This window comes from Neltuma alba, unplaced genomic scaffold (genome assembly GCF_004799145.2).
Source record: "Neltuma alba isolate B1F8T4 unplaced genomic scaffold, ASM479914v2 tig00011195_pilon, whole genome shotgun sequence".
NCBI lineage: Eukaryota > Viridiplantae > Streptophyta > Magnoliopsida > Fabales > Fabaceae > Neltuma > Neltuma alba.
The window spans coordinates 122,877-143,575 of NW_021635919.1; the positions used below are offsets into that span (position 1 = coordinate 122,877).

The following is a 20,699-nucleotide window of genomic DNA, read 5'->3' on the forward strand; positions in this document are numbered from 1 at the left end:
TGGTGACCGTAAACACCGCAATGGAAACATACAAGGTGCAAGCCTTCATACTCAATGTATTTCTCTTTTCCAAAGATACGGACTACCGGAGTGAGACGTCCTTTGAGATCAAGTTCTACACACAATCTTGCATATCTTCCCCTCGCCGTTAAGTAAGTGATCGAATCCACCTTGAGTGTTTTTCCTATGAGCCCTCCAATTTTCCTCAGGCTTTCCTCATTAAAAAACTCTAGGGGGAGAAGTGGAATACATACCCAAGTCGCTATTTTCCTTTGATGCTCTGCCATCTAAGGGTCAAAATTAGGCCGCCAGTGTTGAACAAGAAGGTAGTGATCTGCTACCATCCAAGGACCTTCACAATGCACATGATTTAAATCATCCTCATTCTGGAAAGAGACAATAAAATACCCATTGTTGATATCCCTAGTGTCAAAGGGCTCCCTGGTTTTCCATAAACGCTGGAGACAAGTCTTCAGACCCCATAATGGAATATTCTTACCCAGTATTTTAATAATCAGTGATTTTTTCCATGGTGCACACCATCTCTCATACTCCTCTCTTGTCACACCTAAAGTAGGAATCAAGTCCTCGCCTTCGGAATGTTGGGAGTTTATTCCAAGATTGCTTTGGTCCTTCCCGCAACTCTCCCCAAAATAATCATTCAGACTATCAATATACCCCTTCTATGCGTCCTCAAAAACTGAACTCCCTCTTGAATCAAAAAGGACAAGGCTTTAGGGTTAGCATCAATAAGTTTATCCTTGTATGACAGGTTCTGTTCTAGCTTTGCATGCTTCTCAGTCTGGTCGCTTACGTCCTCTATACTCTGCTTAGATTTTTTCTTGGTGCTGTCCCTATCATCACTGTCCTCCGCCCCTCCTCCGCTCCCTGCTGTGCCTCCGCTCTCCGCTCTGTCTCCGATCATTTGTGTTTTCTTAGAGCGTATTCTTGTATCCTCTCAAAACAAAAAAAAAAAGGTGCATTAACAACCAAATCTTTAAATATGTTGTCAACCGGAATATCTCGTTTAATAATCTCATGAAGTGTTATTCCTGGTCTTCCCTCTGCTCTTTTTACAGAACTCTAAACTGTCTAGTCTACTCTTTTCACCGGCACCTTCAATGACCTTCTCTACACATACTCAAACCATTTCAAACGATGTTCAACTATTTTCTCTTCGATGGACGCGCACTTACTTTTGCTCTTATATTTTCATTTTGAATCTTATCTTTTCTTATATGATCACGCATTCATCTCAATATCCTCATTTCAACTACCCCATTCACCTTATCAAATGGTGTAAAATTTTGTACTTTAATATTTGTTTAGTCCATTTGAAAATTTAAACAGTTAATCTAGAAAAATAAAATACAGAAGTTGGATATTCTATAACCTTTTAAGCATTTTTTATGTTTATTCTTCAATTATAAAAATTAACCTATAAAGTGACCTTTTTCTCCCTGCTCACAAAAAACCTACGCTTAAATGATACTCCTCCAATCCTTAATATAAGACTCATTTAACTAATTTAATTAGATTAAGAAAGTTAGGTAAGTTATTTAATTATAAGAAAAATGACACATTTTTCGTAAAACATCATAATCATCTTTCTGAATACCCCTCTCCCTCTTCTACTTAATTATGGTTGAGGGAGTATCCATAAAAGTAATTTGGAGAAAATTGATAAATATGGAAAATGGGTCTTATATTTAGGACCAAAACTAACTCAAAAATTAAGTTATATATTAACGACCAGAGAAGTACTTGGTTTTGGACAGTTAAGGGTATAAAATTTGTCTCCTTGACAATAACAATATTATTATTATTATTATTATTATTATTATTATTATAATAATAATAATAATAAAATACCCCCTTTAATTTTAATAAAAATTAATTGAAAAATATCTGTTGATAATAAATATAAAACATCAATTTCTCACTCCAATTTATTTCATAAATTTATAATTTTTAATCAAACAATTTTTTTGTGTTCTCTTTCTTTTATAATGAATGGGACCGCTTGCATCCCAGCCAAACAACTTGGTTTTTATCAAACAGTTTTATTGCTTAACACGATTTCGTTCTTTTAGCAATGTAACTTTCGGATCAGCTGGTAAGGTTTTGCCTTGAATGATCCTGCTTCCGCCGCCATTTGCCCATCTGCTGTTTAAAAAGGTGATTCTCACGTTTTCCGTCTTCAGCGCACTTCGTTGAGCAGCCAATACGAAAGTGACCCGTTCTCTTGCCCGCCGTATCTCCCTCATGGCCTCCTCTTCTCTGTTTCAGGGTTCTCCATTCACCTTCAAATGCAAGTCCTCCGTTCCATGCCCACCAACCAAATCCAACGCCTTACCCAATCATCTCATCATCAAAGCTCAATCTCAATCTCAATCTGGATCGCCAAGTACCCAGAACAACTCTGTCCCCTCTGCTCCGAAACAGCGTCGCCCCGCCGACGAGAACATTCGCGAGGAGGCTCGCCGTATCAATGTTGGCCACCGCCATCAATTTTCTGCCAAGTACGTCCCTTTTAACGCAGACCCTTCGTCTACGGAGTCCTACTCTCTGGACGAGATCGTGTATCGGTCCCAATCTGGTGGGCTGCTTGATGTTCAGCACGATATGGAAGCGTTGAAGAAATACGACGGCGAGTATTGGCGCAACCTTTTTGACTCTCGGGTGGGTAAGACCACGTGGCCTTATGGGTCCGGCGTTTGGAGCAAGAAGGAATGGGTGTTGCCCGAGATCGATAGTGACGATATTGTGAGCGCTTTTGAGGGGAATTCGAATCTGTTCTGGGCTGAGCGTTTTGGCAAACAGTTTCTGGGCATGAACGAGTTGTGGGTGAAGCACTGTGGGATTAGTCACACTGGGAGCTTCAAAGATCTCGGTATGACTGTATTGGTGAGCCAGGTCAATAGATTGCGAAAAATGAATCGACCTGTTGTGGGTGTTGGTTGTGCTTCTACAGGTGACACTTCTGCTGCTTTATCTGCATATTGTGCTTCTGCAGGGATCCCATCAATTGTTTTCTTGCCCGCAAATCGGATTTCTATTGCTCAATTGGTCCAGCCAATTGCAAATGGTGCTTTTGTGTTGAGCCTTGATACTGATTTTGATGGGTGTATGCAGTTGATAAGGGAAGTCACCGCCGAATTGCCTATCTATTTGGCTAATTCTTTGAACAGCTTGAGACTGGAGGGGCAGAAGACCGCAGCTATTGAGATTTTGCAACAATTTGATTGGGAAGTCCCTGATTGGGTCATAGTGCCAGGAGGAAATTTGGGGAATATATATGCATTTTACAAGGGGTTTCGAATGTGTAAGGATTTAGGACTTGTTGATAGGATTCCAAGGCTTGTTTGTGCTCAAGCTGCAAATGCGAATCCCCTGTATTTATACTTCAAGTCTGGATGGAAAGAGTTTAATGCCATAAGGGCTAGCCCTACCTTTGCATCTGCCATACAAATTGGCGATCCTGTTTCCATAGACAGAGCTGTCTATGCCTTGAAGAATTCAGATGGAATTGTTGAGGAAGCAACTGAGGAAGAATTAATGGATGCTATGGCTCAAGCAGACTCCACTGGCATGTTTATTTGTCCCCATACTGGGGTTGCTTTGACTGCACTGATTAAACTGAGAAACAGTGGGGTCATAAAGCCTACAGATCGGACTGTTGTTGTGAGTACTGCTCATGGATTGAAGTTTACCCAGTCAAAAATTGATTATCATTCCAGAGCTATAAAGGATATGGCTTGCCGATTTGCTAACCCACCAGTGCAAGTGAAGGCTGACTTTGGGTCAGTCATGGATGTTTTGCAGAAGTATTTGCTGAGTAAGGCTCCAAAGCATTAATTAGACATGCCATTTTTGCTCTTGATTATCAGTCTACCTAGGTACTGTAATGTCTTTATAGTGGCTTCAAGTTTTTGTGTTCTAATAGCATTCTGTACGGTGCTCCTGTTCTATTTTGCTTATTGTTGTAGACTATCTTTGTTGAGCGTTTCATGGCCCTGAGACGCGAATTTGATCCAATTTGAATTCCAGATCAATCTAATACTTTTCTCACTGCGCATTAATCTGAGGGGTGAACATTCTGAACTGGGCCGTGAGTTCTGAAAAATAACAGAACCACGTTGCAGGTGGGTGTTTCTGGTATCTCCGAAATGGCTGGAACCATTACGTCAAGCAGACAAATCAAAATAAACCGGATTGGCCGGATTTTTTTGGGTCTTTTACTGCTTTTTCATTTCACAAATGATCGAGATCCAGTCTAAATGATCACTCATGATTTTGGCGGACTTTTGATGCGTTACTTAAAAAGGAACGGTATCCTTCTATTTTGAATTTTGTTAGTTTAGAGAAAAATAAATTAATATATAAAATATAAAGTAGATAGCTTTTTGCACTGTCGGCGTAGTTTATTTTCAATTTGGTTTTTAAAAAAATAAGATTGGATAAAAGTTAAATTGGGTAAGGTGAATTATGTTTGGATTGAAGTATAAAAAAGTTAGTTTGTAAAAGTAAAATTCGTAAAAAGTTGTTTGGATTATAATTGAGTAAAAATAAATTTATTTGTAAAATTATCAAAATAGATATGAATTTTAATAAATAATGAAACATAATTAAAAAAATGATTGTACATAATACAATGAATTTAAATTAATTTAATATGAAGAAGTAAAATTTAATTAGTGAATTAAATTTTAAAATTTTAGAAAAAATCATAAAAAAAAAATTTAAATACAAAGAGAAATCATAAAAAATATTTTAAATATAAAAAATGATGTGGACTGTGTAGGATTCATTCTGCGCTATGGTTCTGTGCTTTGGTTTCTGGCACTTCCAACAGTAAGCTCGATTTCACTCCCATAAATTACAAATATCAGCTTATCCTTAAGCCTGCTTGAATCCAGCTTTTTAGACCTAAGTCGGATAACTTATAAGCTCTGCCAAACACCTTCCAACTTTTCAAACGGGCTTATCAGAAAAATAAGTAGCTTTTAGGGTCTCAATCGCTCAGCCAAACAAGCACTGAGACATCTGTCCCACTTTTAACAGCAGTGTTTGTTGTCAATTTAATTGTTTTTATCCCCGCAAAAGTAGTAAAATAATAATGCTATGTTATGTAAAGCTTCGTCCAAAAAGTATCTGATCTCTAATGAGCAATGAGCAGCATAGTCAAGAGAAGACTCATACGTCTCGTCTGGAAGTGGGGAAGAAAAAGCTCCTTCCGTTGCGCTTTCTAATCATATCGTAGTAGTTGAATATAGCTAACGTATTCCATCATGAGCTATGGATTGGCACTTGACGTTGACTAACTTTCCCAGTTCCAACAACCTTTTCAAGCGACCTTACAAGGTACTGTATATAGAATTCTCCGAAATGACTTGTTATAATGAGGAACAAGAAAGCGCAGTAAAACTCCACTTCCTTCCACTCCAAATGTATGCGTTACATAATTAATTAATAAATATTAAAAAATTAGTCAAGTATTTACTTCTTTTTTTTAAGCATTTCTTTTAATTAAAGATTCCTCTTATATCTAATCAACAAGGAGAGTTTCAAATAATTTTAAGGGACTTTTTAGTTTTATATTTAGAACTAAAGTAAATATCTTTTTTTTTTTTTTAACATTTATGAAGGGAGGAAGTGTTTTTCTTTCCTTTTTAAACGCAGAAAAGTTCAGGAGAGTAAAATGATTGGGACTTGCCACAATTAGGAATGCGCGGATAAGCCTTGCGTCTCTGTAAGCAAAGAAGGGTGTCGTGGCTTCGGATAGGGAGGGTGACTTGGAGATGCTTCGTCTGTCATGAAAGTGACAGTTGTTGGTCCCAAATTATCCGTGATGAATGGGCATCATGCTCCCATCTTTGGTCCCCCCCCCCCCGGGGGGATTTTTGTCATTTTGGCTTATACCTTCTATTAAAAAGAAGTTGTTTCTAAGTTTCTCTCTCTCTCTCTCTTTAACAAGAGGGGCAGACAAAAGAAACCAAGCATTCTAAAAATTTGGAGACAACAAGACAAATAGTTTGTTCCAACACTGTCTTGTTACTTTTGGATTTTTTTTCATGTGATTGGAACTTTACATATAGAATTGGATAAATTTTGATCTGAATCACTACCTTTCCTTTTACACCCGTCTTTTCCCCTTCTTCTTCACCCAGAGAGATGACTCCAAATATGTAAGTATGAAAATTATAACTGTAAATCATGATTAAATCCAGTGAAGCATTGGTTTCTACATCCTTTTTAACTTTGCCTTTGTTTTGTTTTGCTCTTTTTTTTTTCCCCTCACTGTTTTATCATCAACTCAATTGAAGTAATGAGCCTCCTAATATTGGGGATCATACTTTGACTAATCTCCATGTTATCTGAATGTATCTCAAAGTTATTTTCAAGACAGTCGTTTAAAAGTAGCATGCAAAACCAGAAAACTTGAAGTAACATTACAGAACCTGAAATAAATCTTTCAGAAGAATGATGGAAGGTATAATTCTGCTTGTACAGTGGCCTACAAAGTACAAACATAGAAGACAGAACACTAGTCTTTCAGAAGAATCTTTATCTCCTGAAAGAAATAGAGGACTAGAACATGCCATTTATTAATGCTATGGACAAGCACGTGAATTTGGCATAGGAAGATGAAGATTCTACCTACCCATTTCATGCCTGGCTTTCCCTTGAAAAGTAAAACCGCTTCGACAATGATTGGTCCCAATGCTACTTATTTATAAACGTACAAGACCCACAAAAAGCAGGGCCTTATTGCTCAAGGTTTTTGCTAAAGGAGACTCAGGTAGGAACTAATCACTTGGTGTAGCACTATAAACCCTCTGGTCATAATCCATCAGCTCTTAATTGGCAAAAATTAGGTCAACTGAGATTGAATTCTGTGTTGCTCAATAGGCTTGACTAGAGAAAAGGACCAATCAAATACCATCTTCTTCAACGGCCAAAGAGTCAAACCACCTGTTTGAAAAACTTCCACGCAAGTTGGGAAAATCTCTCTCTTTCTCGGCAAAGTGCGCAATAGAGAAGCCTTCACTGCTCTTTGCCACACAAAACTTTAGCGAAAGCTTTGGAGGATAATGGAGCCGAAACGGGGCATAGAGCAATTCAAAGGTCAAACAAGGTTACCCAAATTTGCAGTTCCGAAACGCTATGATCTTCTTCTTAAACCTGATCTCTCTGCCTGTACTTTTTCTGGAACCGTGCAAATTAGCCTTACTATCAGTGAAAACACCAAATTTATCGTCTTGAACTCTCTCGAACTTGATATCCGGAGAGTCTGGTTCACTAACTCTCATCTTGTAGAGGTAGGGATTATATTTTTCAAGCGATCGGGCCTTTTTTATGATGCAAATTGTGGATTTTGGTGACCATTCTTGTTCTAATTTCAACAGTACTCTCCGTGTGATGTTGTTGTGGATGGTGATGATGAGATTGTCATCCTGGTGTTTGATGAACCGCTTCATGTTGGAGAAGGAGTTCTGGGGATTGAGTTTTCTGGGATCCTCAATGACCACCTTAGAGGATTCTACAAATGGTGCCTTCCTTTGACCCCCTACGGAAAATTTTATCTACTTGAAAGTTTTGCTGATAAGAGAATATGAATGAACTCTCTTCTAAATAATTAAGAGATAAATGTAAATATGCAGTATACTACCTTTGCACGAACCAAAATTAATGTTAGCATCTAAGAATTAACATGTTTCAAGCTGTATAATTTTTTTTTTATTTCTTTAATTATTTTTGACTGGACAAAGGTGCTTAGACTACAACAAATTAACCACTTATTATTTTTAATAGTAATCCCAAGCTGTACAATATCTGTTACAATTTCCGAATCTGTAAATCTTCTCATGAAAGATATCTTCCTTAGGGCAATAATGAAATTCACTCCGAATCATCAATCATATAAAATTTCGATTGATGAATAAGATGATACGTCAGTCACACTCTAAGGAGTACAAGTTCCAGGCTAGTTTTCACATAACGGAACCGATCGACCCAGTAAGCACTTTCTCCCAAGAACTTGTGATTTAGTCTCCTGGAAATTTAAGCTAACGCTTCCAGAGCTACGTCGTTAAATGACTAAAGAAATATATTATTGGATTATGTTCTGAAAGATAAGCAGAGAATAATCTGACTCTTGCCGGCTCATATTTAAATTAAGCCATCATGAAACTATTTATTTGACCATTAAGTGAAAATCTGGTTGGCACTGTGTCGCAAATTCTCATACTGACTTTATCAGCACATATAATGACGGAGGAGTGAAGAAAAATATGGCAGTTACTCAGTTTGAGGCAGTAGATGCAAGGCGATGCTTCCCATGCTGGGATGAGCCTGCTCTGAAGGTATGTAGAATTATACTACTTAACTAGTTTGGATAAATTAAATAAGCTAAATAAATTAGTTAATTGTAATTAATATTATCGCTGTGTAGCATTAGATTATACATTAATTACTAATTTATATGTTAGGTAAATTAGTTTGAGGTTTAAGGAAAAATGATAAATATGGGAAATAAAGTGAATTTAGATATTATATTTAGAGTGCCTACATCATATTTCATGCCTTTACTTTCATTGGTGATCAGACAACTTCTTGTGACAATGCTAACCATTCTTAACAGGCAATCTTTAAGATAACACTTACCGTGTCATCAGAGTTGACAGCATTGTCTAATATGCCAGTTGAATTTGAAAAGCATGATGGAAACTTAAAGACTGTTTATTTTGAGGAATCACCTGTCATGTCTACTTATTTGGTGGCTGTTGTTGTTGGCTTATTTGATCATATCGAGGAAACATATGCTGGTAAGCAAATGAGGCAGACATTATTGATGCTTCTGCAAGCCGAACCCCTTACAGTTATGGATTCTATTTTGATCTCTTTTGCAGGGATCAAGATTAATTTATATTGTGCTATTGGGAAGGCTGATCAAGGGAAGTTTGCATTGGATATAGCAGTGAAGACACTAGATATATATACAAAGTAAATTCATCATTCTTAATTTTGACAGGACTCATCTTATAGATACATCTCAGTTTGCATTGAAATGTTATTGAAGTAAAATAGTCATACTTATTTAAGCCTTTTTATCAGTGAGGTAAGATCGGATTTCAATATGTCTCTTGCAAGAGCTGATAGAATTTGGAGACCGTGCGGAATAAGTGGAAGCATATATTTAAATGTCTTGGTCTAGAGATCTTTCCTTACAGGGGAATATAACAAAGGAGGAACGATCGAGGGAGGCCTATCAGCAGCTTCCCTGAATCAGCATTTAAAATATATAATTAAATCGAACAATCCAAACAAAAACTACAATATTTCCCCCCTTGAGTCTGAGAATTGAAAATTTTGTCCTCTGTTTCCCCCTTTGGTGGTGTTCTGAACTTGTTTCTGAAATCATAGGTACTTCTCAGTGCCTTATCCACTGCCTAAACTGGACCTTGTTGCTGTTCCTGAATTTGCTGGTGGAGCCATGGAGAACTATGGTTTGATTATATATCGTGAAAATGAACTTCTTTACCATGATTTGTATTCTAATGCTGCTAAGAAGCAACGTGTAAGTTACATGCCTAGTCACCGCATGAATGTCAGCTTTGTTTGCAACCAGAAACGTCCTGTTTTCTTTGAGGAGCAGCAGATTTCTTCTTTTTTATTTTCTTGTTCATATAGCTTATAGCCCATGTCTGTTTTCCTAGATAACAATTGTCACAGCACACGAAGTCGCTCATCAGTGGTTTGGCAATCTGGTAACTATGGAATGGTGGACTCATTTATGGCTTAATGAAGGTTTTGCAACATGGGTAATTTTGATTCTTTATAACATGGTGGGTTTGACTTGTAACCAATCGACAATAAAATAATCTTTGCTCCTGCAACTGTTTTTTCAGATAAGTTATATGGCCACTGACATCTTATTTCCAGAGTGGATTATATGGACTCAGTTCCTTTTACAAGCTGCAGATGGTTTACAAATGGATGCTCTGGAAACATCACATCCGATTGAGGTAACAATTAGTCAATTGCTAATATACGCTGTTATGTTTGAAATTTCTTCATCAAAACACACTAAAAATGTTTACGTTAATGCTGATGGTAAAGAAATCAGCTTGCATGGACAGGACAATAGTTCCTAAGCCATAGTTTTGGGAGGGCATTTAACTAAGGCACCACACAATAATGTACTACCAAAAGACAAAAGAAGTAAAGAAGTGCTAGATTTTAACAAAGAGAAAGGAAAAATAAAGAAAAGAGATTCTGACAGTAGTATATAACAGGCCACATTCATCCTCGATTCTAGTTTATGTCTTGTATCTTTCTTTGGTTTTAAGGAAAAGGGAATATCATTGTAGACATGATTGTGAAGTATGACTGCAATAAGAAAACTAGTGACCATGTTACTTCTGATTGGCATATTTTCAGGTAGAAATACACCATGCACGCTCAGTTATTGAAGTCTTTGATGCTGTTAGCTATGAAAAGGGATCTACTGTTATAAGAATGTTGCAGGGTTATCTTGGTGATGAGATATTCCAGGTGACAATGCTAGTTTTGAACCCTAAATTATTAAGTGGAGTTATGTCTTCACATTACGAGACCTAGTTTTGCATTGATTATGGCGCTGGATCTGAGGACTTCATTGTGATCTTGCAACAATCTATTAGATCTCGAACTTTTTGCTATTAATCTTAAATTCTAATTTTATACTAGAAACATTTATCTGAATTTAGGTTTGCATGACTTCCAGATTCTCCTTAAAATTAAACATTTTGTTTGATATGAAAAAGTTTCATGGGAATGTCGGCTTCTTTGTGTTATGCACCTTTCCAGCTTGGACAGCTGAGCTGTATTGATGACAGATCTAGAGGCTGATGAATATTTGTGATATCTTCATGTATACTGTTCCTGTTCATCCATAAAATTTTCTTATGCCAGTTTCATTAGTTTGATTCATACACACATGCGTGTTGGCAGACACACTTATATGTTCCAACTATCCAATATTTTGAATTGAGCTCCACTTCATAATGCTGCAAATTTTGGTGTAATATAAACCTTGTCATGTTTGAAATATAAACAATCTTTCTGCTGGCTATTTGGTGACAAGATTTTTACCATGCCGTCATTGTTATGCTAACCATTTTAATGAAATAAATTGAGGGGAAGGGCCTACCACCTTGCTGTTTTCCTAGTTTGTAGTTTCCAAACATCACAATTGAATCATCCAACTTGTAAATTGTAATGTTAAATGAGAATATTTGAGGTAATCCTGCTGACTCCTGTATTAATTTTCCAACCAGAAATCCTTAAGCAATTATATAAGAAAATATCAAGGCCAGAATGCAGGCACAGAGGATCTATGGACTGTTCTTTCAGAGGAATCGGGTGTGCCGGTGAACTCAATGATGAACACCTGGACAAAAAAGACAGGATACCCAGTTATCAATGTTAAACTAGAAGGTCATATTTTGGAACTCAAACAGGTATACTGAGGTTGCAATCAAAATAACACTCGCCAAATGGTTGGATATCAATTTTTTCTTTTATTTTCACCTTTGAATGTAATTGCTGTTGGAGTCATTCTAATGTAACAGTTGGATTTGCAGTCACAATTTCTGTTATCTGGTGCACATGGTGATGGGCAATGGATCGTTCCCGTAACATTGTGTATTGGCTCAACCCAACGGAGAAAAAATTTCCTTCTGGAGACAACCCAGGGAAAGTTGGATATATCTGGACTGGTTCAAGCAAGTGGTGATAGTCAAAGCTCGACTAAAGAGAAAAATGTGGAAGACAGTGATGAAAAGTTATGGGTTAAAGTCAATGTTGATCAAAGTGGATTCTATAGGGTAAATTATGAAGACAAGCTTGCAGTTCGACTGAGAAAAGCCATACAAAACAATTCCCTGCAAGCTACAGATAAATTTGGTGGGTATGATGTGCAAGTTATATGTACGTAGCAATCTACTGTTCTGCAATTTTTAGACATGTTATCGTTACAGGGATATGATTAGTCTAGGTATAACAACTGACTGGAAAGAAAATGATATGCCTTAGATGAGAGTATTGTCCAATGTGGGGACAGGGGAAATTTACTTCAACTACTCATTGATTTTAGGAAGAGAATACAGGTTTCAACCAATTTTGTGTATTTTGCAGTACTTTCCATTGGTTGTCTTGATCCCAAGGCTATTGGTGGTTCATTTAAGTCTTTTTGTAACTCATTTTCAGGCATTATGGATGATGCAAATGCTCTTTGCCAGGCTTGTGAACAGTCACTTTCATCTTTACTTTTGTTGATGGATGTGTACAGGAAAGAGTTTGATTATGTTATCGTATCAAAACTCATTTCTGTAAGGACAAGTACTCTATTCTAATATTCCTAATATATTCATGAGTTATCAATAGGAAATGATTTTTGGGCCAAAAAAATGGAAAATGATTTCATAATTCTTTTTATGACAGGTTTGTTACAATATTCTCAAAATCTCAAGAGATGCCATCCCAGACTCCGTGAACGAGTTGAAACAATATTTTATCGCCCTCCTCAAGTTTTCTGCAGAGTAAGGATGAACTCTCCAATTAGAGGATTTAAAGTATCAATTTACCTTTGCTGGACATATATATCTCAATATGTATAATTCACTAGTTTATTGTTCTGCATCCTCATAAGAACTTTGCAATAAATTTATCATCGATGTGATGAGTGTTTCATTCTGAATTCATATAGTGAATGTAAGATTCTGCTCTTGCAGATGAATGATTTAGTCACTTACCATTTATGCAGACAATTAGGTTGGGATTCTAAAGAAGGAGAAGATCATTCGAGCTCACTCTTAAGAGGAGAAGTATTTCAGGCTTTGTCTACATTTGATCATGGTGAAACGCAACAAGAAGCACTACGGCGCTTTCTGATATTGTTAGACGACAGCAATACGACTCTGCTTTCAGCTAACACTAGGAGGGTAAAATTAAGAATTTTTATTGATGAAACTTCGCAGTAGTTTTGGATCTATTCATTCATGTTTGATTAGAAGATGTGCTAAATATTCTGAAGGCTGCTTATGTGGCTGTCTTGAGGAATACTACCACCAAAAGCAGGACTGGATTGGAATCCCTATTGAGTTTCTACAAGAGAACTGACGTGTTACAAGAAAAGGAAAGAATACTCCGTATGATACAGTAACATTTAGATTGAAAGCGTTTCGAGTGTTCCAACTCAAGTCTCCACTCCATTGGGTAATATTTCTTGATTTGCTGTCTTTATTTTAAACTCATTCAGGTTGCCTTGCATCAAGTGCGGATCCAAACATAGTTCTGGAGGTTCTAAATCTTCTGTTGTCTGATGAGGTATTGCATTTTTCTAACGTAATTTCAGTTTTTTAGCAGCTGAAATTCCTTTCTGTTTATAAATGTCGTTTGTATAATTTGTTTTAGATTCGGGATCAAGATATTATTTATGTACTTGCTGGAATAAGCTCAGAAGGGAGCGAAACAGCATGGAGATGGTTGAAGGTATGTGCTTCCATGGGAGCTAGTTCTTGTTTGTCCCATAATCATCCTTCTGGGATTCAATAACAATTCTTTGATAAACTCAAATTAAAAGAGAAATATTAGACTAGACCAAGCATCAATGGGCGTATAAACATGTTAAAAGTGAGTCTCATTTAAAATTCGATTCACTGTTCTTAACACTGAGTCTACGTTAAAATTTCCCTATGTGATTAGAGTAGACCCATCAATGGGTGTTTGGTTTAAGTAGTAGATGATTTCATTTCAATTTAAAGAATAATTTTGAATTGATGACCAATGCAGGACAATTGGGAAAGGATCTTGACCAAATATGGTGCTGGACTTCTGCTCACCAATTTCATTAGCCAAATCGTCCCATTGGTAAGCAAATGATTGCCTTATAAACATAGCAAGTGGTGTGTTAGATTATCAATGACTGGGTTGCGTTCCTTGAGTTTAGCACTTTATCGTAATTTAGAGTAAATTAAATCAATTGACATTTCACATTTTCAACGATATCTGCTCCTTCCCAGGCCCTTTTCTGTAAAAAAAGTGTTATTTGTGAAGAAAATTTATACAGAAAGTGATTAAAGAACAAACTAGTAAAGATCCCTCGACAGTAAGAATTATAACACTGGAAGAAATATAGGAAGAACCCGGGAAGGGATGAAGGAGACCTTGAGCCTTTATTGCAAATAAAAACGCGATATGTGGGGATTGGATAGAAAAAGGCACAAACTCCAATCCCACAAAATCAGCAACAATAAATAACAAATAACAAAATGATGGAGAGTACACAGAGAAACAGAGGAAAAGATAAGATACAAACAGAAAACAATTATTAAATATAGTTGGCACTAAAGGAATCATGCGACACTCCTCACATGCTGAATTGCTGGTTAACACTCCCATTCAGGCTGGAGAATGGATATTGATCATTCCCATTTTGCAAATCAAACCTTCAAACTTTGCTCTTGGAGTTGTGAAGGATTGCAGATAAGGCCTATGCTTCAGATTAAGTTTCTCTATAATGAAGTTCTATTCTGCCTCCACATGCTTAGTTCTATTATGAATTCTTTCTAGCATGCTTGGTTTAACATCTGCGTTGCCCAAAAATCCATTTGCAAGAAGCACTAATGTGTTGGATTTTGGAAAAAGTCCATCCCAAATGGAGGGCTTTTGGGGCTAAACCAAAAGCTGAAACAAGATTTTTCACAATGTTGATGGTGGTTAACTGGCCGTGCCGGCTGTCACAACTTTCTTAGGCTCCTTCATGGGTATTATTCTCATGGTATTGCCTTTTGAGAGAAGGAACTGCCACAAGTCCTATGATGTAACTATTTAGTCTCATACAACCGTTTCTAGAAAGCCCTAATATTTTCAAATCAGCCAAGAGTTGGAGGGTCAGTTGACAGCTAAAATGGTAGCCATAACGTGTTGTTGCTGATGCATGTTTTATGCCATACTTAATGGACGCGTTACCCTTAAATTATTGAATAATTATGCCAATAGGATATGGCGTTCCTTAAAGCACTAATCAAATTTGGGTTTTGATGAGATGGTCAATTTTGCCACAATAAGTTAACTGTTGATATGAGTTTTGTGTCAGCCTGGAATTGTTTTGATGGTTTTTGACTTTCTTATGGTTGACTACGGTTTTATTTTTTTGTTGTCTTTAATCATTGAGTGCGTGAATGACAAATAGGATAATCTAATCATTGAGTACACAGGAAAAGGAATAAAATGAGTCTTCTTAAAATATATTATATTATATAATATAATGTTCATTCATAATTGACTTAAATTATATATTTCATGTGAATTAAATCTTCTTAAGACTTTCCATTAAATAAAAAAGGATTTAGACTATGATGGGAACTCTATCGTGAAATATACTGTTTTATTTTTCTTAAAGGTGACAAGGATGAAACTTGGAACCTTAAACTCCTTGAATTTCATATAACCTGGCAGGTTAATAGCAACGAAAAAGCTGATGAGATAGAAGAGTTTTTTGCTAGTCGCATGAACCCTTCAATTGCTATGAACTTGAAGCAAAGCATCGAGCAAATCCGAATCAAAGCCAGGTGGATACAAAGCACAAGGCAAGAACATTCTCTGCCAGACCTGATCAAACAATTAGCTCAGAAGAAATAGTAGCTTCTGTCCCAGCAACTTCCTTTGAAGCTTGAACCAAACCAGAAACAAGTAGTTTCTTTCAATAACGTGTGTCTATTATGACATGAATAAAAAGACAATGTAATTCTCTAGTTTGGAGTAAGTTGGATTAGACCAATAAATCTTCTAAACAACTATGTTCATGTGGAAGCATGATTTATTTATCAACGCAGGTTAGCCTAAGCGATAAAAAGTTCAATTCAAATCTTGAAAATAAGAAAAATAGTCTCTTGCATGACTGAACGAACTTATTTTTGGTAAGTCATAACTCAAATCATAAGCCTTGTGATCAACTACCTCTAACACCCAATTAATTAATTTATAAAGTTACCAAATTACTTTAAATTATTTATATTTATCATTTTTTTTAAAAGTAATTTGTCCCATGAATCAACTGTGTCATGTGAAGATAGTAGTTAATAGGGTAAAAATTACAAATTATAATACACAAACTGCTCTGTTTCATTCATGTATCCCATAAATTCTGCACTACAGCCTGAAAGTTCATGCATGAATAAATATACTACAATCACACATTCAAAACTGATAATTTCAAACGCATATACATTCCCCAAAGAAAATGTAAATCAAGAATTGTATGCCAGAGACAGGTGAATCCTTCCCTATATGGCTTTGATCTCTATGTGAAAAATCTAACAAAGAACAAAAGAATGCAAAAGTATAATCTTTTAAAGAATACAATCATTTAGCAACTTCAATCTAGTCCAGTTTATTCTCCGTTTTCTACGTTCAGGAAGGGCCTAGATTGGACTTCCCTTTGATGGAGTTCATCTTCTCCAACTTCAAACCAGCTTTGAACCTCGCAATGAAGGTGTCAGCTTTGGTATCAACATCTGGGCTGGGACAGAACAATGGCGGCGTCGTCGGTTGTTCTTGACTGGCTGGCGAGTCCACACCTTCATCTATATCTGGCGAATTACTACGGGAGCTTCTAACGCTATCGATTCTAACGAAATCACCATGCACCCGAAACTTCCATGCTGGTATCTTGAATGGCGGAGGTGGCGGTGGTGGGGGAATTGGGTTGAAAGGTGACTCATTACCTGTGAGAACATTTCCTTCCATGCTGTTGAAAATCTGTCTCTCGTTTGATATGGGAGGTTTCTGGGTTTTTGATACTCGGGTAGACAAAACAGGCGGCGGCGATGGCGCACGCTGCGGCGGCGAAACAGAGTGAACTTTTTGGTGTCTGGATTTCCTGGGAGAAAACAAATTATGAAAAACTGACGGTGGTGGCGGCAGCGGCGGAGGAGGAGGAGGAGTTGACGGTGGCAGTTGTGGAGCTTGAGAGTTCAGAATACTTTCAAAATTTTCAACACTCCTCTGTCTCTGTTTCTTTTTCTTGCCCCTCAATGATGTTAAGAACTCTTTAGTCGCACTCCCTCGTTTTTTCTTACCTTGGCCAGTCTTCTTCTCCGATGACATATAGAATAGTGGCAGCGGAGGAGGAGGAGGCGGCGGCGGAATTGATCGTCGTGGTGGTGGTGGGAAATTCCTGACTTCCAACTCACTTATTTCCTCTTTCTCAGTCATTGGAGCTGGTCTTGAACTTCGATATGTTCGCCTGGAATTTTTCCGAACAACTTTAACGGGTGGAGCTGGCGGCGGCGGCGGTGTTGCCACCGTAGAGTGTGGTGGTTGGTACATTCTGACTTCAAATTCATCCTTTTCCTCTTTGTCAATTATTTCCGATCTCCCAGCGGCATGATACGATCGCTTCGCCTGTCTTCGAACTCCTTCAGTGCGCTGCACCGGCGGCGGCGATGGGGGTGATGGATGCGGGAAAGGTGGTGGCTGCCGCGTCTCCGGTATCGGCGGCGCACTGGGAACTTCCTCTGCCCGAACAACAAAAGTGTCGACGGCTATGTTCTTAATAGCATCCTGTTCCTCATTTACGACCTCCGGTCTTACGTGACGGTGGCGAAGCTGCCGGTGATCATCTAAGTCCGATCCGCGGTAGCCCCCAACACTGGTATCATCGTAAAATCGCCACCTTTCATCGCCGGCTACCCACAAAGACTCTTGCCGGAGATCAGGGTAGGAGTTGAAACTCCTCATCCTGTTAAACACCGTGCGATCTGATTCTGAATACTCATACCAGCGCCTTGGAGGTGTTTCTGGTATTGATTTCACATAATCTCTCGCAGAAGCTGCTTGTGAGAAGCTTCGATCTTCATAAGAACGCGGGGTTTCATTACTATTTCTACTAAGAAATCCACAAACAATGGCAAAGAGAACAAGCACCAAATTCAGAGAATCCCAGCTCTTCTTCACCAATTGCGGTCTGAATATATGGGAAGTGAAAGAGCGCAATGTGGGAAGTACGATGAAGACAATTACACAAGCCGTGACAATGATGAATGTAAGAAGAGCACCAGAGCTGAACAAGAGGGAGGACGAACGGCGGAGGCGGCGGCGGCGACCGCCTTCGGATGGCAGCCAAAAGGGTGGCAACATGTCTTCCTCATCTTCCATTTTGATCGGTTTTGCTTTAAAGAGATAGATGAGAAGGAAATGAACTTTAGAAGAACACTCTAGCTTTTATGATTGCTTTTGGGTTGTGTCGCGTAATGCTGATTCCAACTTTCGTGAGCTTGGCTTCTTATATTACGGAGCCAACAGTGAGAAAGGTAGGAAGGTGAACGTGACGATGGGTTTAAAAGAAGTTTTCTCAACACACACGACACCATTCATAGCCTAGTTAAATTTGAGATCAAAATAAAGGATAAAAAATTTGAAAAAAATTATTATATTACATCCAATTCAAATTATAAGACTTTATTTATAATTTGTAATTATAAGATTTTATTTATAAACTATAAACAATATCTTATAATTAAGAACGGAGATAGTATGATTGTAATTAATTTTGATAATCATATTTTTTTATTCTATAAATGAGGTTTTATAATTAAGAGAGAAATTAGTACGATCGTAATTAATTTTGATAATTATATTTTTATTGGACATCGGCTTATCCATAAAAATCTCTATTTTATAATTTATAGTGATATAATTGTTTTCCACTAAGAATAGAGCTCATTTTATTACACTTCGTGTTTTCCGCGGACCTCACCTATTTTAGAAATAAGGAATGGGGAAAAAATATTTATTTGAAGGAAAAGTTTTAAACCAAAGCAATAAAAAAGATTGTTGGGAATTCAGTGTTGGGCTGTCTTCTAGCAAGAATGACAGGCAATTAAAATTAAAAATAGATAATGGGGGTAGAGCAGAGCATGTGGCTTTTGAATTTGAGGGCTGGATCCTTGACTTGGCCAACCAATATTATTTCTTCATTTCTTCCAAATCATTATTATTATAATTATATCACATAGTTTATTTATCTATTTCAATAGTGTGTGATAATTAATTGGTCCCCACCATTATTAAATTGAAAAAAATATCAAATTTTTATTACCAATATGAATCACAAGTCACTATCATTGTGCTTGGCCAAACTAAATTCATGCCCTTATTCATGTTACTTGCACATCAAGCTCGCTTCTCTGCTCCTATTTATATTATTTAATTCCTATCAAAATCATAATTTATGTGAACAATTCAACCATAAGATCAAAATCAAATAGTACCTGTGACCCTAATTATAAGAACACATTTATAATTTATAAATGAGATCTTATAATTAAAACCAGAGGTGATCGGTTTTTGGTGTTATTAACTCTTTTCTTGTCTTTTTTTTGGCCCCAAACGTATTAAATACACTATCTTAGTGATTCAAATTATTGTATTATTTATGTATGATTATGTCATAATGTATCAATACGCGTCAAAGATGTCCTTTTGTCTAATCATTGAATTGAAATAATCAAGAAGACACTTAATCAGAAAGTAATGAGCAATAACAAGCACAGAAAAGTTGCTTAAGATTCCAAGTAAGCAAGATGGCGGCCAATTAAAGTTGTCTTTGGTCTCAATTCTCAAATACTCTTTGGAAAATATGAAAGAAAGTTGGGTTGATTAGAAAAAATGTGGGGCATCTATTTTAACGTGTGAGAATTAAAAAAATTATTCTATAAACTTTTTTTTTTTGCCGAAGTTAAATTTTTTGGAAAAAATTAATTGGGGATAAATTAAATAAGTTTAAATATTTTTCTTAGTGAATTATCCTTTGATGGCATATAGTTAAGGTCTAGGGAAGTAATTTACAAATATTCATTAAGGTAAGTATCTTTTGAGCCGTATAACCTACTCTTTATCACTAATGAATCATTAGAATCCAGCTTATAACTATTGAATTATTGCAGACAAGACAGTTTAGAACAAAGTAAGATACACTATTCCTGATTAAGTTGTTCAGCTAGCAAAAATTTCAAATATTATTATTGACAAGATTAACTTTATATATATATATATTCCAATGGCTTATTAGGATTAGAGCGTACTTCTAGGCTCGAAAAACATTTATAAAGGTATTAATCGCTTATTAACAAAATCCTCATATCAGTAACGAGATTCAAACTCATAACATTGTAAGCTATGAATCGGTTCCTTATCAATTAGATTAATTCTTGTTAACAATTAACTTTGATTTTAAAGAATTTATTTGAGTCTTTTTCAACCCACTAACTCTAATAGATCTCTAGAACCAGCTCATCATTAGTTCAGTTTGGTTAACCAGCGCGTGAGACAATCGAACATTACTCAAAGTCTCAAACTTCACATTTAACAAATTTGGAGTGACGTATTTTGATTCACATAATGACAAAACGTAGTATTCATAATACGAGAAGCGTGTTATGCAATATTTGTTATGCGTCGCTGGTCAAAAAAAATATTTGTTATGTGTCGTTGTCTGCAACTTGTGACTGTTGCTTTTCCTCCCCCACCAAAACTGCTGTCTCCTCTTGGATTGTGGTTACTGTTCAATGCTTGGGCCCCAGGATTTTTTATCCTCTAATTCTGACTGGTCTTAACATCAAGACAATTTCACACTTGGTGGGTACAACATG

General features: G+C 36.8%; 3 protein-coding genes across 4 annotated transcripts; 2 read left to right on the forward strand and 1 right to left on the reverse strand.

The window, feature by feature from the left end:
* Nucleotides 1-2,100: 2,100 nt before the first annotated feature.
* On the forward strand, nucleotides 2,101-4,082 carry LOC114762102 (threonine synthase, chloroplastic-like). The gene has a single exon (XM_028951562.1). It carries the CDS (start codon nucleotides 2,266-2,268, stop codon nucleotides 3,856-3,858), a length of 1,593 nt encoding a protein of 530 aa, XP_028807395.1. The 5' UTR covers nucleotides 2,101-2,265; the 3' UTR covers nucleotides 3,859-4,082.
* Nucleotides 4,083-6,922: 2,840 nt separating this feature from the next.
* LOC114762151 (aminopeptidase M1) lies at nucleotides 6,923-15,904 on the forward strand. Of its 2 annotated transcripts, none has more exons than XM_028951609.1 (19): nucleotides 6,923-7,322; nucleotides 7,410-7,552; nucleotides 8,264-8,366; nucleotides 8,645-8,828; nucleotides 8,913-9,006; nucleotides 9,427-9,580; nucleotides 9,720-9,824; nucleotides 9,912-10,028; nucleotides 10,444-10,557; nucleotides 11,322-11,504; nucleotides 11,628-11,973; nucleotides 12,253-12,374; nucleotides 12,487-12,584; nucleotides 12,809-12,986; nucleotides 13,079-13,193; nucleotides 13,304-13,371; nucleotides 13,459-13,536; nucleotides 13,837-13,914; nucleotides 15,505-15,904. In XM_028951609.1, exons 1-19 carry the CDS (start codon nucleotides 7,095-7,097, stop codon nucleotides 15,685-15,687), a joined length of 2,691 nt encoding a protein of 896 aa, XP_028807442.1. In that variant the 5' UTR covers nucleotides 6,923-7,094; the 3' UTR covers nucleotides 15,688-15,904. The 2 variants fall into 2 exon arrangements, with proteins under 2 accessions (XP_028807442.1, XP_028807443.1); XM_028951610.1 differs by having other exon boundaries at nucleotides 6,924-7,322; nucleotides 11,628-11,949.
* Nucleotides 15,905-16,149: 245 nt separating this feature from the next.
* LOC114762100 (pollen-specific leucine-rich repeat extensin-like protein 1) lies at nucleotides 16,150-18,267 on the reverse strand. Its single transcript, XM_028951560.1, has one exon. The coding sequence runs from the start codon at nucleotides 18,202-18,204 to the stop codon at nucleotides 16,459-16,461; it is 1,746 nt and encodes a 581-aa protein (XP_028807393.1). The 5' UTR covers nucleotides 18,205-18,267; the 3' UTR covers nucleotides 16,150-16,458.
* Between the last annotated feature and the right edge of the window lie 2,432 nt (nucleotides 18,268-20,699).

Bases quoted from the DNA above. Each gene is read 5' to 3' on its own strand.
- LOC114762102 (XM_028951562.1), top strand. From the start codon at position 2,266: ATGGCCTCCTCTTCTCTGTTTCAGGGTTCTCCATTCACCTTCAAATGC.
- LOC114762151 (XM_028951609.1), top strand. From the start codon at position 7,095: ATGGAGCCGAAACGGGGCATAGAGCAATTCAAAGGTCAAACAAGGTTA. The intron at 9,007-9,426 runs GTAAATTCATCA...CTGAAATCATAG, and splicing joins ACACTAGATATATATACAAA to GTACTTCTCAGTGCCTTATC. The intron at 9,825-9,911 runs GTAATTTTGATT...CTGTTTTTTCAG, and splicing joins ATGAAGGTTTTGCAACATGG to ATAAGTTATATGGCCACTGA.
- LOC114762100 (XM_028951560.1), bottom strand. From the start codon at position 18,204: ATGGAAGATGAGGAAGACATGTTGCCACCCTTTTGGCTGCCATCCGAA.